At 32.4% G+C, this 18,737-nt stretch overlaps 1 protein-coding gene across 1 annotated transcript in view; it reads left to right on the forward strand.

Annotated features, from left to right (window-relative positions):
* Nucleotides 1-829: 829 nt before the first annotated feature.
* Nucleotides 830-18,737, forward strand: part of LOC129221212 (cystathionine gamma-lyase-like) — a 58,406-nt gene continuing 40,498 nt past the window's right edge. The window contains exons 1-4 of the mRNA XM_054855667.1: nucleotides 830-1,292; nucleotides 6,853-6,934; nucleotides 15,064-15,159; nucleotides 16,337-16,446. Of these exons, the coding sequence (XP_054711642.1) occupies nucleotides 1,158-1,292; nucleotides 6,853-6,934; nucleotides 15,064-15,159; nucleotides 16,337-16,446 (423 nt within the window). The 5' untranslated portion in view covers nucleotides 830-1,157. The remainder of the gene's footprint in view (nucleotides 1,293-6,852; nucleotides 6,935-15,063; nucleotides 15,160-16,336; nucleotides 16,447-18,737) is intronic.

Consider the following 18,737-nt stretch of genomic DNA (forward strand, 5'->3'; position numbering starts at 1 on the left):
ATTTTGCTTTCATTTTGTAATCACTTACTATTATCAATGTTGCCAATCAAATGTGTAAAATTTCGTTTAATTTTGACCAGTGACGGAGATTCGGGGGGGAGGGGTCCCAATCGCCGCCTCTGGTTTTGACTACTCCTTCTCACTGCAAATTGCGTTGTCAACAGTGACCAATAATGTGAGCCAATGTTGGTTTTTGATCGACATGGAATAATGGCTCAAGAGTTGCTGCAATATTATCAAAATGTTTCCCTTCCAAGCTTCCGCCAATATTGTGAGCAATTATTCAACCAATACCTATATTGTGAGTCAACATACTTCCAATATTGGTTTAAAGTCGTCATGCAATAATTGGTCAAGACTCTGATGAACATATTGGCCGATATTGAGTGACAATCTTACTTCATCTCTCAGTCCAACCAAGTTACAATATAGTGCCAAGATTCAATGCTGCTTAGGTTCTTATGAATTACATTTTTGCTGTGGTTTTGAATTGAAGGAAGGCGAATTTCGAGAGAAAACGCGTCGTATACTAAAGCATTTTGTGTAATGGGAAAAAAAGCCTGCTTAAAAACGTTTAAATGCGAAACCAATGTGACAAACTGATTTATGACAATGGTGAGAAATGAAACTTTCATATCTCATTGCATTAACAATCATCAAATATGAAGATTAGGAACTTAGATATGATTTATCTATTTCGAAGTACTAGAAAAAGCTCTTCTGCTTTTTATCTGAAAAAAAAAGACTCCACAGCTTATCTTTTACATTTTTCTTTGACATCTAACTGACTGAGCCGAAGTGAAGCAAAGAAAAGTTGTAAAAACACATGTCACTCACATGTTTGTCAATTTAAATTGTTGTTCAGCTACGATTTCCGAGTCGGGAGATTCGGTTTTAAATCTATCAAAATTTTTAGAAGGAACGCTTATTGTTTTCCTCTAAATAAATTGTAACAATAGTTATTTTTTTAATTTTATTTGCCTGAAAAGTTCCTCTAGATAAAATATTGGATTGAGCAGCTGGTATTGCTGTTATCTCGAAATAGATAGAAATTATCTGGAAGCTTTTCCAGTCTTTATATTCTTTCCGAAGAAGTGTAGATCCTCTTTCTCCTTTGTGCTATTCAGTAAGAAAGACAATACTACTTCGTTCTGGAAATGTCAGTGCAAAAAGAATTCGGCACTAGAGCTATTCATGATGGTCAGGATCCGGATAAGTGGAAGCATAGAGCTGTTGTGCCTCCAATTTCTATGTCCACTACATTCCAACAGTTTGCACCAGCGGAGACTGCGGTAAAATGATTAACTTTGATTTTCTCCTTTATTTATGAACTCTTTTTGTTGGGGGTACCCATCCCCCTCAAATGCTGCAGACAGGGCTGATCCTAGCAGGTGTGCAGCGTGTGCACCGCACAAGGGCGGCCGCAGGCCACATCATATAGTTCTTTTAATCAAGCAAAATTCCTCAAGAATTTGTCACAAGATAACTTATAATAAGTCAAATAAATATGCTGAATTTTAAATTTCAATTATCAAAGTAAGTGCCGATTTCCCGACAGCATAGCATAGTTTAAGAAAAATAGATTGTTAGGGAACATTGTGTTGGTTCATTGTCCATTAATATCTACTCTTTACACACATGCTTCATTTGATTGCAAAATTTGTGACAGAACCGGACATCAGGCATGGATACAGGGGGGGGGGGAGATGAGGGATATGGCCCCCTCTTGCAGAGCTAGATAATGTAGACGCACGCCGTGCGCGGATACATTGCCCGCGGAGTTGCACGTCGTCTGATAATCGTAAAAGTTCTTAAATAAAAGATAAAGATTAGATCAATTGAAGATCAATTTGAAACGAAAAAGAAGTAAAGACAATATCTTTACTTCTAATTCATTTTAAATTAATATTGATGTTATTTATTTAGATTGTAAAAATTATTACAAGATGTATATAGTACACCCGCGCATTCGGTGGATGTATTCGCTGCTGTGCGGATACATTCACTGCATGCTCGCGCACATCGCGATAATAGTTTAAATTCTTACTGCTTATTTCTAATTTGTTTTAAACTGATATTTTTAATTAATTTGTAAAAGTTATAAATAGATAGTATATACGCAAGCGCGTAAGGTGGATACATTCGCTGTGGGCATGCGCATCTCGCGATAATCGTTCCAAGTTCTTACTTTTCGTTTTTAATTTGTTTTAAACTGATATTATTTAATTTGTAAAAAATGCTAATAGATAGTGTGTACGCAAGCGCGTAAGGCGAATATATTCGTTGCTGTGCGGATGCATTAGTTGTGAGCACGCGCATCTCGGGACAATCATTCAGGTTCTCCTTCTTTACTTCTAATTTGTTTAAAATTAACATTGCTAATGTAAAACGTAGTATTCATAGCTAGATAACATAGACTGCTAAAAGAAGCTTAGTTTTAAAATTTTGAAATTTAGCTTAGGTCTTTGCATCCATAGGCTCACATAATTGGCATGAAAATTAGTTCCTTGTAATCTCAAAGCATATATCTGCAAGTATTTATTTCTTATGATTATTATTTTTTTTTTTTTTTTTGGAATCCGGATACTCCCCCCCCCCCCCTGTTTTTTTTTTTTTTTGTACGTGATAGACTATGATTAGCTTGCAGATACTTTTGAGTTTCGTGCGCTGATACTTTATACTTTTATCTAACTCTGCCCTCTTGAATCATGAAAGGGTGCCTTCTAAAAGGAGCACTCAAAGACCAGGGAGGCCACTAATGTTTACCCCCCAAGCTTTTATAGACCTAAACAATGAAGACATATTTTATATATTATATTTTAAAAAAGCTATACTGATTAGATACTCTCGCAAGCATTTCAAACAAATTCTGTCGTCGTTGTCAACAATCGCGGATGCGTGGAGAGACAGTGGAAAATTGCTACTCCCCTGAGAGTCAAACATATATAAATGACGAACTAAAATTTTGTAATTTTCTCCCTTTACAGCATTTTTTTCGAATTAAAATCACAAATAAACTGCCCGGTTTCAGATCAGGGCTTTTGCCCTGGGGAGTAAATTTAAACGCGGCTCCAAAACAAAGATCCAAAAGGTTGCCATGACCTCCTTGACGAGACTGAAGAAGGCTTAAAATTGAGTTTTTAGGACTTTAATTTCGAAAAATTTTGCTGTTTGATCCACTGATCTTAAGGACTCAATTAAATCTCTGATTCACCCCTCCCACACCAAGTTAATCAAACATAGTCTGAAAATATTGGCTTTAAAATCCAAAATGTGTTTTCAGAGGACAGCCCTTCTTAATGTCATAAAAATTTGCTTAATGACATTTTTCGTATTTCTTTTTGGAAATTTTTGCGATGGACTGCCCCAAAATCCATTCCCAAGCATTACTACCAAAGATAGTCTCAATTAGCGTCTTCAGAGAGACACCTAATCCCGCACCCACAGTTTGAAATTGACTTCAGTTTCAAAAAACAGTTCGTGAGAGCACACTGAACCCCCGCCCGCTCTTTGTCCCATCGTTATCAAACAATGCGTAAAATACGATTTTCTAAAAAACTCGGGAGGAGAACTGCTTGGCTTATGTAACTTTTTACGGCACTAGGACATATACCTATCAATCCTTGAAGTGAGATGGACTAAAGTCTATAGTTGTGTTTTTCAGATATTAATATCAAAAAATATCCGAAAGATCCGCCGAAGCTTCCCAGTTTTGTTAACATCACCAAAGATTAGCATAAAATTGCGCTTTTAGAAATATCCACTTAAGAGCTCCAAAACCCTTCCTTCCGAAAAATAGCCTAAAATGGATTTTAGTTCCGAAAAATATTTTGGTTTTGAATATTTTCATTTTCCCTATCGTTTTTAAATATAGCCAAAAATGGGTTTTTGAAACAATAGTGCCAAGAAATTACCGGAGGAAAGCTGCCAGATCCCCTACCGTCACCAAAGACAGCCTAAATTTACGTTTTAAACTTCAATTTCGAAATTTTTGGATAGGAGATGATTGAATCTCCCTAACTGTAGCAACGTCAACAAAAATAACCCAAAACTACTTTTTTAAAACTTCAGTTTCGGAAAATTTTCCTGAAGAGTGCCGATCTTTCCTAAGCTACGGTCACAAAAAAAAAGCTTGAATTGATTTCAATTTTGTGCAAAAATCGGATGTCGCCAAATGGGGGGGGGGGGGGGTATATCACATCTGTACCAAAGTTTTTAAAATTGCGATATTCAACATCAATTTCGAAAATTTCTCCATGCACCTTGAATGTACCCGACACTTTTCTTCTTACAAAACAGAACCAAGAATTACTAAAACTATTTTTCATACGCCAATTTCGATAATTTTCTGGGACCAATCCCCCACCCCCTGATTTCCCCTCCTCCGTCCTTTCTTTGATGTCACTGAAGAGCGAAGACAGACTAGAAAATGCGTTTTTATGACTAGTAAATTTTGGTATCTATTACTTTCTTCAAAGATATAAATTGAACCTAAGGAGTTTCTTACTATAAAACTTTTCTTCCTTTTTATAGGTTCATCATTCTTGTTTTTTTTTTTCTTTTTTAAATTAGAACTTGATATAGAAATTTGAAGAAATGTTTATATGGACGTCAAAGATTAGTCAAAATATGCAAATTACTCTTGAGGGGCGGCACATTAGATCTTTGCACACGGGTGGCGGACACCCTAGGATCAACCCTGGCTGCAGAGTGCCACCCCCCAAACAAGAGCCCTCAAATGAGATCAAAATCTCCCCCCTGAAAATTTCAGCATTGTTGCAGTCTGCGTTACAGACCTCTAACCCCTAGTGGGCACCTTTGCTTTTGTAAATGTTTTCTTGCAATTGTTTTTTTTTTTTGTTAGTTTTTATTATCTAAAAAGATCTGTTAATTATTTTATAGTATTTTTGAATTGCTTGTGATGTAAATTAACAATAATGCCCATAAGATAAGTAAATATCTTTGTGCTGAACAGTAAAGTAAGAAAAAACAACGTCAAAGACGCACAAATTGCAGATTACTGCCTGACACGTGTTTTGGTGTTTCAGGGAATGCCTTTTCCAATGCAAAAAGTAATGAGTACTTTTGTCGGATGTCTTTTCATCCATAGCTCATTACTTTTTGCATTGAAAAAGGCATTCCTGTAACGAGGAAACACTTGTCTGCAGTAATCTGCAATTTGTGCTTTTTTGACGTTTTTTCTTACTTTAATAATGCACATGTTCAGGCTTGTCATTTAGGCAAGTCAATTGACCCCTCCCCCTGCTTTAGTGTTTTCTAATAAAATTAGCCAAAAAGGTATGCTCCTTTATGCCCCCTCCCCACCCCTCGGAAAAATTTGGCATGACGGGCCTGCCTATGTTTCAACACCCCCCGCCCCACTCCCCAGTTATGCACTAAATTTGGATGAGTGATTGGAGCACTCTGGGATTCTTTTTTTCCCCCTTAAATGTTTTTTTTTTTTTTCAAATTCTTTTTTATTTCTTTTGGTAAAAGTAATTGTTGAAAACTTATTGAAAAACTTTTTCAAAACCAGAACCTGATTGAATAATATTTGTGTTTTTAAATTTTTGCAGTGAATTACAAATCATATTTTGATAGAACCCTGTGAAGTGAACTAACGTGCCCGGGGTACATTGGTTTGCTTTGTGAGGCACTTCAAACCGCATTATGCAAGTATCTTCTGTTGTAATCTTAAGCGATACTGGGTTGACATTTGCTCTGCAAAAATAGCGACAACTCTGCAGCTTGACTAAGAAGTTATTATGCTTCACATTTCCTGTCTGGTCTTGATTCTGACCAGGGTTACCAAGGATTTTAATAAAATAAAATTTTATTTTATTATATTGCTAATTTATTGAGACAGGCATGTAGAAATGGGAAATTAAACCCTTATACTCAAAGCATGACATAGTGTTTAAGGTTATATCATTTAAGTGGTTAAAGTGTTATTAATTTTAAAATAATTATTCTTATGCTAAGTGCTTAGAATGATTATCAAAGCTCAAATATATTTTTAGATTAGAAGTTTATTATTTTTTTTAATTGATTTTTTCATAAAATACTGAGCTGCTCTGCAAAATTTCAAAATTCTCCTCAAAATCACCACAGATGCTCCTCAAATTATTTCTCCAAGAGTGGCAACACTGGTGATAAATATCCAAAATTGTAACTAAATTTTCTTTTATCCATAGAATGCTTACGTTCGACGAGCGCGACCGGTTAGTTAATCACGTGACAACTAATAATCACATATTCCAATCCACCAATCAACAGCTTAAAATGGTAATCGGTGAGGTAACCGATAGAGGATAGAACACTGTGGTTTGTAACCGGTTACTTACTGGTCGACCGGTGAGGTTCGTCGAACACAACCATTGAAAAACAATGTTCAAAGATAAGTAGGAACATAAAAAAATAATCTTTATCGATAAACCATCTTTATTAAAAACAATAAGTGTTCACTATTAGTACACAAATTATTTTTAAAGATAAAAATAAAAAATAATTATTTTTATCTTACTTAATTTTATTAGGTATCTTTAATTTATTCTCATATTTATTATCTTACTTAAAAATTTAATCTAAAATAGATCAACGAATTACTATTTCAAAAAAAGCTAGGATGATGAAAAATATTTAATCAAACAAACGGTAGAAAAAAAATGCTCATTTAATTTTTTGATAAGGATAAAAAAATGAAAAGTAGAAAAGCAAACCAATGTGTCCCAACTCTCCTACTTATTTAAAAAGGCTAGATTTAAAAAACTTGCAAGAAATATGCAATTGAAAAAATATGATAAAACTGTTATGTATTAACAAGTTTTGTTGATTGTTGCTTGATGTTTTTAGGGTTTTGACTATTCCAGGAGTGGAAATCCAACTAGACAGTGTTTAGAGGAGTGCATAGCATCACTTGAATGTGCAAAATACGGTACGAAAACTGCTGAACATTTTTCATATCTTTAAAAACTTATTTGTTTTAAAAAAAATTTCATTTTTTATTGATTGTTTTTTTTTAACATAAATTACTTTTAGCTTTCATTTCTTTTTTGCTATCAGTCTCGTTTTTCTTCGTTTTTTTTTCGAATTATTAGTTAAAGGTATTTTGGTAAGAACGTTGTTCAAAAAAGAATTTTGTTGTACGAAATCTTATTACGAATTATTAAATTGAGCTGTATATAATTTGTTGGGATGGATTATTGTTGGAACTTTTCTATGAGACAAGGCTACCCAAATGGATCTGCTTTTCCAGCCAAAGTCCGTTTTTTAGGGGTTAAGTCTGTTTTAGACCGCTTTTTAACATTTTAGTCCGCTTTTATATTGTTTTTACTTTAAACAAATTATCTTCACAGATTTAGCAGCAGAAAGCTAATTTGCCTTTTGGTGCTTCCCTGGGCTTGACTATGAATGGTTCTCCCGAGGTCCTTTTTTTAATCCAAACTGATTCTCTTCAGTCCCCTTTTCGATTGAAAATGGTTGTCTTTTACCCCTTTCTATGGCTAAAATGTGTTGGGAGCCCTGATGAGAAGGAAATTTATGCAACAACTGGGCTCAGAGCTCGATTTAGATATCAGGAGGCTCTAGGCTAAAAACGTTTTCGTGCCCCCCCCCCCACCAGGGCTGTTTGGTTTAAACCACGTTGGTTTAAACCATGGTTTTAACCATGGTTTAAACCAATTGGTTAAAAAAAAAAACATGTGGTTTTTTTTTAAATGTTTTTTTTTTAAAGCCAAAAAAAAAAAAATCCATTTTACTGGTTTACATTGATTTCCCCACACATATTGAAAAATGTAAAATTCCATTTATGCTAAGTTCCTAGCTAAGTTGCAGAGATAAATACTAAAATTGCAAAGTTGCTTCTTCAAAATGTATTACAAGCTTTAATCGAAAAAAATATTAATATATTTTTTATTTCATATATGTGCCATAAAGCAGATTTCAGTCAACTTCCATCATTATGCTTAATTTGCATGATTAGTTAAGATTTATTAAGGATTGAATCTTTTATTGTGGATGCAATCCATTATATTGATCACTCCTGTTGCAGGGGTGCGACATTTTTGACCATTTATTTGCACTTTCCTGGAATTTTAACTTTTGACTTGTAAGGTAATCAACAGTCTAACTTAATTATTTGCACCTAAAAATTAAGATTTGTTCTGCAGGTGAACACAAATAATATTTTTTGAATCTAATTTTAAAAAAAAGTTTATACTTCATATTATGATACATAATAGTTCCTTATATTATCATGTAGGAAGATTAAAAGACAAATTTTTAAATTCCCAGAACAAAATGCAAATGTATGTGTAAAAATTGATTGAGAAATATATAAATCTTCACATATAAACTACACTCTCCATTGGTGTTTTTTTTTGGGGGGGGGGGATTCTGTGTGCTCAAAAGATTTTGATTGGCTATATACCTATGCTGCTTTATGACTATTGGGTGCAGATAATTCTTAGTTTTTTTCCCCCTTTTGTTCATCGGAATTGGGATTTTGGTATTTGCTTTGCCTTAGCTAACCTGTGCAGTTTACAAAAGTTACTTACTCATATTGTTTTAAAAAGAATGTCTAATTCTGGTAGAAAAAAAGACCTAATCTGGCTTTCATTTGATGAAATCAATATCATAAGGGGGCGTATCATAAAGGGTCTATATATACATGCATACTAATATGTTACTCAAGTCAAACATTTCAATCAATATTTCCCTGCAGAAAGCTATTTTAATTATTTAATTTAGTTAGAAGATTTTGTTCTAATTTCTTTAATTAATCAAGAAATTAGGTATAATGTGACGATTGAATAACTGTTAATTACATGAAACCTTAATTACCTTCCGAAAACTAATTGTCTTTCTCGAAAATAGTATTTAAACCAAAAAAAAAACGGTTTAAACCAAAAAAACCTGGTTTAAACCAAAAAAAACGTTTTTTTTTTTTTGTTTTTTGAGAAAAAAAATGTTTATTTTACCAACCCTGCCCCCCCCCCCCTCCTTGCAGTCAAACCTTACAATTTTAGCCATTTGCTCAAACAATTTTATGCATTTGGGGGGCTCTAGGGCCTTGGCTTAGTTGGCCTATTCAAAAATCAGGTACTGACTGTGCTCAACAAGGCCTAAATTAAGCAATTGGGGCTAAGCCAAACACTTTTCAAGCTTCTAAGCAAACTTTACAATGTTAGCCATTGGCTTAAACAATTTTAGCCTGTTGGGGCAGTAAAAAGCAGAGGCCGTGAGCCTTGACCTAGTTGGCCTATTGAATAATCAGGTTGTGGTGTTGAAGAGTCAAGTGTTTTGATTCATACATTATTTTCTCTTTTCTATTTTTTAAAATTTTTTTTTGCTTCATACAATTTTTAAATATATGTCAATAAGCCATGAAAGTAAATATTTCTACTTCTCAAAATTAATGCATTCCCTTCTGTCAAAGGCATTGCTTTCTTTTTTGTGAGAGCTTCAGTTACAATGAGTGTTCAAAGGCCGACTATAGTAGTTTTTCCACCGCAGGTGATGTTAAGAATTGCTGCGCATCGTGTCTATAACTCAGTTGACTCTCTGTTTAAGGACTTTCAAGGGACCACAAAAAATCATCCTTAATAGAATGCTTTTAGAACTACAGTAGAGCATCCGGGACAGTGAAAAACAGTCTTTAAATAGAGAAAATCGTTAAATAGAGCGTCGTTAAACAGAGAGCCAACTGAAAGTATATATATCTAACTCATTGAGCATACTCTCACTTATTGCTGCAATTTGCTAGCAAAGAAAAAAAAACCCCCACTTAGTAACAAATTTGAGGTTTTCTTTTTTTGCCTCTTTACATTCTGCTGTCATAAAATTTGTTGTCCCTAAAATCTGCCACCCTAGGCAATGGCAGAGGTTGTTTACCTGAGGAGTGGGGCCTGAAGTGTTCATAGCATTCTCCAGAAAATGTTACTTTTGAACACAAATATTTTTCAATTTCAAAACCTTTTGTTTTCTTTTTTTTTTTTTTTTCATTCTTACATGAAAGTATTACCTACTAGAAGTAACCATAAACAATAGCCCAGCTAAGTTCCAATTATTTTACTCACGAATAAAAAAAATGTCTCGTTCCCATTAATAAAAAGAAAAAAAACTTTTAATGCAAAAATCGAGACCAATTCAATATCAAAGTAGTAATTTTGTTAATTATGCAAACAATGAGCTATTTTAATCATTAGTGGGAAAGCTCTCCTTAATTATTAAGGAGAGGTTTAATTATCCCTTATTAAAGTATGGCTTAATTAATAGTTATCCTTTTAGTTCAAATGTGTGTAAAAATGGTATTTAGTAAATTTGAGAATGTACTGGCAATTTATAATTTTGGTAAAATGCCTAAGATTGATGTATTTCCCCTCCAGTTATTTTTTGCCTCAGAAATAATAACATTGATAAAGTCTGTACAGAGGTGAGATTCACATAGGTGAGGAATTTTCCATTAATATAGACCCAATGAGTACATATTTCACAGAAATATTTTTTTTTCTTCGTTGCTACAATATGCACATGTTAAGCATATGAAAACATGTTCACTTCTTTTTTTACATCAATTTACGTCCCTGAAATTCAAGTTCACGGAAGTGAGAAGTCACAATAACCACACTTAATTCTTAAAGCAAGATCCATCTACTTGTTTTTCGACAAAAATCTTGCAACTTCTGTATGGCTGAAAATAAACAAGGGGGCTCCCTTGTATCATAAAAATCAAATTTGATGTCATTATTGCCACGTGTTAATGAGGAATGAAATTTTGTGTTTAGGTAACCGAGGCGAGAATTTATTGTGTGACATATTACTTCTTATCCTACTAAAACGAAGTAAAACACAATATTAAAAAATTAAATATGCTTACAGGGTTGGCAAGTTTTTGCCGGGGGCGGAAAAAACCACGGTTTTTACCGCCCAGAAAAAATAGGTTTTTGCCAGTTTTTGCCAAAGTGGCAAAAATAGATTTTGTGTTAACAACTTACGGACAGTTTTTTTTTCCTTTTATATAAAAGTAAAAGCATGAAAAGATTTTGATAAAATTTTAATTTAATTATTTTTATAGTTTAAAAAATGTAAGGTTTAACTTACTTTTAAAGTTATGGAGCATTTTTACTTCTAAATTTTTAAACATTAACATAAAATTTCAGTTTGTAATGTCTAAGACAAATAATTAACTTACAATGAAAATGTAATTAGGTTGTTTATTATAGCATTTTTTACAGAATACTAAATATCTATACAAAGTATACTTTATCAAGATACAACTATAAAATAAAAGAAATAAAAGTAATTAAAAGGAAAATACACATTTCTTTAGATTGAAATATCACTTAAATCATCATAGTCTATACCATCTTCATCAAAACCTATTTGTTGTTTAAGCATGCCATAACAGTAAACTAGTTTCGTGAAAAAAGCAACTGACAAATGGTTTCGTATTTTTGATTGTACAAAAGAAAAATGAGAGAAATATCTCTCTATTGCAGCAGAACTTGCAGGACACATTTGAAGAGTTGCGACTAGTGTGCAGAAATCTTTAGATACTGTACTGCATGTAAATGCATTATTTCTTTAGTGAGGAAAAGTTAATTTTTTCTATATTCAAGTAAATATTCTGTTATTAATTAAATAGCTTAAAAATCATAGTGTGATAAAAAAAGTGATTAATTAAATATATATATATATATATATATATATATATATATATATATATATACATATATGATTAGAATTCAATCTTTTTATTAATTTACTAAGCTTAAGTAAACATTCTTTGTTTTAGCATTGAAGGAATTGGCTCATTCTAAAAAAATTGTTTTAGCAAACATTTAAAATCTTAAGTTTTGCAATCCCAACATTTCTTTTTTATTTGTTTTTCACCTTATAAATTAGAAGTAACATGGAGAGACATAACTAAAATATTAAAGTGTGCATTATTTATATTATATTGTCATTATTTCTTGATTAACAATATAATGCTACTTTATTTGCAATTAGGTTTTGCCGTTTTTTTTTCCATTTTTGCCATGGTTTTTTCCACTGTCCGGCAAAAAACCCAACCCTGTAGCTTAAACAATTAGTATTTGAGACATATGTGAAAGGAATAATAAATAAGTATATACTTTTAATTAAGCAAGTTATTAAGCAACATAAACAGTCACACAAGTGGGTGACATGCCACGAGGTGAGAATTACATGTTATGAACCAGAAATATACTAAAATAAAAATTTTTATTAAACAATTGTTGGCAGGTTTTAATGGATATATTTTTGATAAAATTAAAAAGCATTGTTAAGTGAATTGTTCTTTAAAGTTTTTTCTGTAAAAGGCATGTTACATAAAAGTTACACTTTTGAAGATTAGGGGCAAAATGACACAGCAGTGTTTGAAACGAGAATTTAAATCTAGGCATCATGATGACTCTTGAAATAAAATTTTCTTGGTGTTAAAATAAAAAATATAGGTGCTATTTTTGATAAATTAAACAGCACAAGGTTTTAAAAAATCCATGAAGGAGAAATCATGTACACATGCATTTTAAAGTGTCAAAATTGAAGAAGTGTTTCTTTTTATTCGTTATGTCAGTTGTGAGTTTTGTTGTGATGAGTCCGAAAAAGAAGAGATTTGATTCGATCCAAAATTTTTGTTGTCAAATTAGGCACCTAAGATTGGAAATCTGAGTATGAGAATGAAGTTTTTGGTCACTAAGTGCGTATAACGACCGCTTGTTTCTAACATTGGTTTGAAAGCGTAACTGCTGTCTGGAAAGTTTTCAATCTTCAATTTATTATATCAGTTGTTCAGAACAAATCTTTTTTGGGGTAAATGCTTTATCTAATAATGATGGATAAATTTTTCTCCATCAGCTCTTAACTTTTCTAGCTTAAGCTTTTGCAAGACTACCTGCGTGCCATCCTCATATATATAAAAGCCAATAATCGAGTAACGCTCCTGACGTCATCAACAATGAAACTGGCACCACGACATGATAATTTGATAACATGTTTTGGTAATATTTAAAATGCAGGGAAAGACTTTATTCGGACAAGGATAAACTGAATCCGCGTGCGGTCACTTAACTGCTTTACCGGTAAGATTGTATCATTTCAGGGGAATGAAGAAACGAAAAAGTGGTCAACAATGAACGCTATCAATTGGAGTTCAGGGTTATTCCACTGGAGTTAGGGTTAAAATTTCCACTTCCAAAATATCACGAAACAGGCAACTGCTTTGTTCAAATGTAGAAGCAATTTTCACCTGTCATACCTTGAGGGGCGATTTTCGAGTATTTAATGGTTGTAATTGTAATAGATCCATATGGACACCACACTTATGTGTATGCTTGCAAGCAGAGATATTCCAATGGGAGGTTTTTCATGAGCTCCCAACAAATTTCCGTATTAAATAAAGAATAAATACCTTTGTGCTGAAAAATTAAAATGTCAGTAATCCAACGTTATTAAGCACAAAACTTGCAAATGATTGCAGACACGTGTTTCGGTGTTACAAGGAACACCTTTTTCAATGCAAAGAAGTGTGAGCTTTTGGATGAAAAGTCATCCGAGAAAAGCTAAAAGCTTTTCTCGGATGACTTTTCATCCAAAAGCTCACACTTCTTTGCATTGAAAAAGGTGTTCCTTGTAACACCGAAACACGTGTCTGCAATCATTTGCAAGTTTTGTGCTTAATAACGTTGGATTACTGACATTTTAAATTTCCGTATTATTCGGCAAATTTTGGAGGAAGGCTATGTATTGCACTTTTTTTTATATTATTATTATTACAGTTGACCCTCATTTTACTTGAATTTATTTCATGAGGATTTGATTGTATGCGGTTTAAAATTTGACACTTTTATTTTATTTTACATGGACGTGTTTTGATTTTACGCGGATGCGGAATTGCAACCAAATAAAAATGTCCCCTCTTTCAAAATCAAAACTGCTAAGATTGCAGATAACATGTAATGAACTGAATTTTGGCTTGCTTTTAAGTGAGCTTGGGCCACTGAAAAAAAATTTTTTGCTTTTGGTTCCAGAGCTCTTTCTAGAAGTAAAGTTATCAAATTTGCACTATTCAGAGCTGATCAGAAAAAGAGCCTTTAGAAAAGACAAAAGAGAAAGAAATCAACCAGGAAACCGATATCGATGACATGCAACCAAAAGTTTTTCCATTAAAAATCTTGAGCCATTTCTTGACAATGGCAAATGATCTTTCTGATTTGTTAGTTAAGGAAGATCCTGCCATGGATCATGGAAATGACGAGAGATCATGGATGTGTTAATGCCCTACAAAGAACTTCAAAATAAATAAATAAATAATTGTCAACCAGCTCCTTTTTATAAACACAAAGTTAAGTCATGTTTTCTTTATGCACGTTGTACATATGTATCAGGAAAAAGTACACACAAAATTCATATTAATCATTAAAATGGAGTTCTTTTTTCATCTATGGAACCTAACCCCTATGTTAACACTACTTAAGTCTTAATTTACGCAGTTTCGATTTATGCTGCATTTCCGTGGAACGTAGCCCCCGTGTAAAACAAGTGTTTACTGCATTATTATTTTTATGATGTCTAATTTCTCTTCTCATTAGAAATAGGTATCTATTTATATATGTATGCTTGAATTATGGCATTCTGTAAAATTCAGTTTTATTCGGTAAATTGAGAATTCTCCCTAGCCAAGAATTTAAGATGGGAGCACTTCTGCATGCATGAAAACGCTTATTTTGATGCATGTGGAAGTAAAAAGTAAAAGAAGAGTTGTTTTGATGGAATCCCAGATCTTATATCAGATCTTCAAATTCTTTCGAGTCCCCTTCTTCAAGCTTCATAGTAAAAACGTTTTGCAGAACAAACCAGAAACTTCTGTTTTGCTTGTACCAAAATATAATTTTAAGGTCAAAAAATTCTAGACCAGGATTCATTTGTACTTTATGTTGTAAATATGTAGCAAGATACCCAATTTTTTTTTTTTAGTGTTATCCATTGTTATTGTTTTGCATTTATTACAGATATTTTGATGATATTTGTTTCCCATTTCAGCTCTATGTTTTGCTTCTGGTTTAGCTACAACTTTAAATCTTGTTCATTTGTTGAATGCTGGAGATCATGTTGTTTGTTTTGATGATTTATATGGAGGTTAGTATGTCATATTTATATATTTTGTCGATTTCACTGCAAAATCAAGTCGGTAAAATGATTTTGGTACTTTTCCGTTAAAAGTGGTGCACTTGAAGAATTTTCTATTTGTTTGGTATTTTAAATTTGTTGACTGCTATTGCAAGCTAAAAGTTTTGTAATTGACGACATTCTACAACTTCAATATCTAAATTCTAGGATTGTCATGTACTTGAAGTGTCCCCAATCACTTTAAACAATTTTTATGTTATCCCTAAGGTAGAAAGTAAAAAAGTCGTTAAACCTTTATCAAAAAGAAACATTTTTTTACTTATTGTTTTGTCCCAAATCTACTAAAAAAATTTTAGTGATGGAAGAATACTAATCCTGGTTACATTATTGTCTTGTCCCAAATCTACTAAAAAGATTAAGTGATGGAAGGATACTAATCTTGGTTGTACATGAGTAGTTACAGACAAAAAACAGACAAACAAAACTATATTGTCTCTCCATTGCTTGGGCTGCATGCCAACAGAGAGTTGCCTGTCACTACCAAAGGCTGACAGCTAAAAAGTTTGACCTTTTATCATTAAATTATTTATCTTTAGTTGTTGTTCTATAGTAAAAAAAAGATACAAAATTGAATGAACATTCAAAGGCAGATTTACAAGTTTGGGAACTCGTTGCACTAAGTTTTTGGGACTCTCTTTGTCTATGATGGGAACTATGTAAAACATTTACCGTATGATGTAGTGAGAAGCAAAGGGATGCTTATGGCAAAATAGAAATTTGGAGGTAACCAGAACAAATGGTAGGTGAACCTCTCCTCTGTCTTGGGGCTAGAGATTGTACTAGTAGCCCTGGTAGGTGCTGCTGTACAGCATGGTTTAGAAAAAAAATTTAATGAAAGCCTGCCTAGGATTTGATCTTTAAACGCGTGTTACTTGAAACTTAAAATAGTCCACTTGCATCCCTTTGCTTCTCACTGCCTCATATGCGTTTTTGTTACTCCTACAGGGCACTTATAGTCATGGGGTCCCCTAGCAATTGCGACATATGCGATATAGGGAAACTGCCACTCTAAACGTTCCACTTGCTGAAAATATTATTGTAAGAAAAGCATTTAAGTTTTCTTTTGATGTATTAAAATATCCTTAAGAAATTTTAAAATTGTTTTAACATTTTTTTTTTTATTCAGGTACTAATAGATACTTCCGAACTTGTGCTGCCAGAATGGGTATTGAACCAACATTTATTGACATGAGAGACGTCAATGAGGTTGAAAAAGCTATCCGACCAAACACTAAAGTATTGATTTTTCTTTATATTTATTTTGACTAAGTCAGTTACTGTGTGAATAATCTAAGCAGTATTGCTTGTTCAAAAAATTTATTTGTGTAAGGCCTGTCATTTAGAGGGGCGCAGCAAATGGCAATCCTCCCTCCCCTGACTTTGAAAAATTAATGTTTTAACTTATAATTCGACATGCCTTTGTTGTTTTTCGATAAAATTATTATTGAGCATACAACCTTTGCCCCCAACCCTCACGAAAAATACAAAATGACACACCTGTCTATATGTAGATTTTATTAAAATAACGAATTAAAACAACAAAGTATGCATAGGTTCCTACTCCATACTTTCATTGTTGTGCAAAAAAAAGAAAGAAAAGTGAATATATTAAGTAATTAAAGCTGTTTGATTAAATTTGAAAATGATTCATTTCTTTAATTTTTTTTTTTTTTTTTTTTTTTTTTTTTTTTTTTTGTTGCGATTATGAAATTAAGTAAAAGAAAAGTATCCATTGTTGTCTGGAAGTTTCTGCTTTTTACTTATGAAATAATAAACTTGAATATGTTGTATGGTAAACCAGTATTTATGTGATGTCCTTTGAACAAATTGCACTTGTGGCTAGTTTTAGGTTTTACAATTAATTTTTTCCCTAATCTGATGTGTTTAAGAACATCGCAGAATGTTTTAACCCATTTTTTTCTTTATGTTGATCCTTTACAATACTGTTGTGTTACCATTCAATACTGTCTGATTGTTTATATATCAATAATTTTACTGTAAAAGGCTCAGTTCTGAGAAAGTAATGCAATTTTTATACCGCATATATTTCTCTGAACCCTTATTTTTTACATATACATATGATTTGAGGGACTTTTTATAACTGCATTTGAGACTCCCAGACATAATATTGATTTTTTAAATGGAATAGCTAGGTGGTTGAAAGTACATATTTAGAGATGGAGGGGGTGGGGGGGGTACTATTCTAGGGTAAAATATATATCATAAAATTGCTAATATTTACCATTCTAAATTTAGATATTTACTTCTACCAAATAGACACAATTTACAAACCAAATATTAATTTTAGAGCTCCTTTTGCATTTTTTTTTTTAATATGGTTTATGCATAATGAAAAACACATTTGGTAAGAACAAACATATTTCATATGTAGTGATGTAAAATACCGGGGTATTTATTTTTAGGGGTAAATACCCAGGGTATATACCCGGGTAAATACCCAGGGTATATACCCAGGTAAATACCCAAAATGGGTAAATACCCGGGTATTTATTTCAAAAATTTATATTCATCTAAAATACTTTTCTGTATGTATTCCATTATGTATATATACAACCAACCATATACAAAACAATAAATTTTTGCCCAAAAATTGTATTTTGATCACATATTTAAAGAATTATTGTGTGAAACAGCTTAGCAATCTAATATGATATTCACATTAAATGTGTTGGATATGCCTAATCAATGTTGATAGCCAAATTTCAGATATAAAAAGCCATTCTACAAAAAGAAAAAAGCTTAACTGGTTACAAAAAAAAAGCAAACATCAATTTTTTAAGGTCCTAGTCTTTTATAACCCAGTAATAAGTCCCCGCATGACATCAAAATGTAACGAAATGTCGCTCAATTTATTATTACAATTTATTTAAGTATATCTTATGCAGAAATTTCCTCCAAACTTAGTTCAATTGTTCAGGTGTATTCTGTATCACACACACATATATATACACACACACACATAATATACATAAACATTTAAAAATCATTTAAAATTTTTAATCTTTTATTTTAGGGTTTATGTTTAAAAAAGATAATAGTCACCTTTAAATACTACCTAAAAAATTTTTGCAAAATGCGCAATTCCTAGGGGATTTACCCTGCCTTCAGATAAATACCCCAAAAAATATTTACCTTCCCACCCTACAGGGGAGCAAATGCAAATGAGCAAGGCAACAGAAAAGAAAATTTTGCTTTTTTTTTTTTTTTTGTTTATTAATGTGAAAACTGTTTCTATATTTTCGATGATATCACTTAAATATCAATGAAATAAATAACACCATAGTTTCTTAATAACTTCTCAGTTTATTCTTCCAAACATCCCTCATGCTTCCTTTTTTTTTCATTTTGGATATGACTAACCTAGATTGTGATTTTGAAATACAGAAGTTCATAATGAATTGCTTATACTTCTCCAATTATGACATTGAAAAGAAAGGTTCTTTGGTTCACGATATGTTTCTTTCATGATTTCATCAAGTCTTCCGATAAAAAATATTATAAACTGT

The sequence above is a fragment of the Uloborus diversus genome, chromosome 4, assembly GCF_026930045.1.
Source record: "Uloborus diversus isolate 005 chromosome 4, Udiv.v.3.1, whole genome shotgun sequence".
NCBI lineage: Eukaryota > Metazoa > Arthropoda > Arachnida > Araneae > Uloboridae > Uloborus > Uloborus diversus.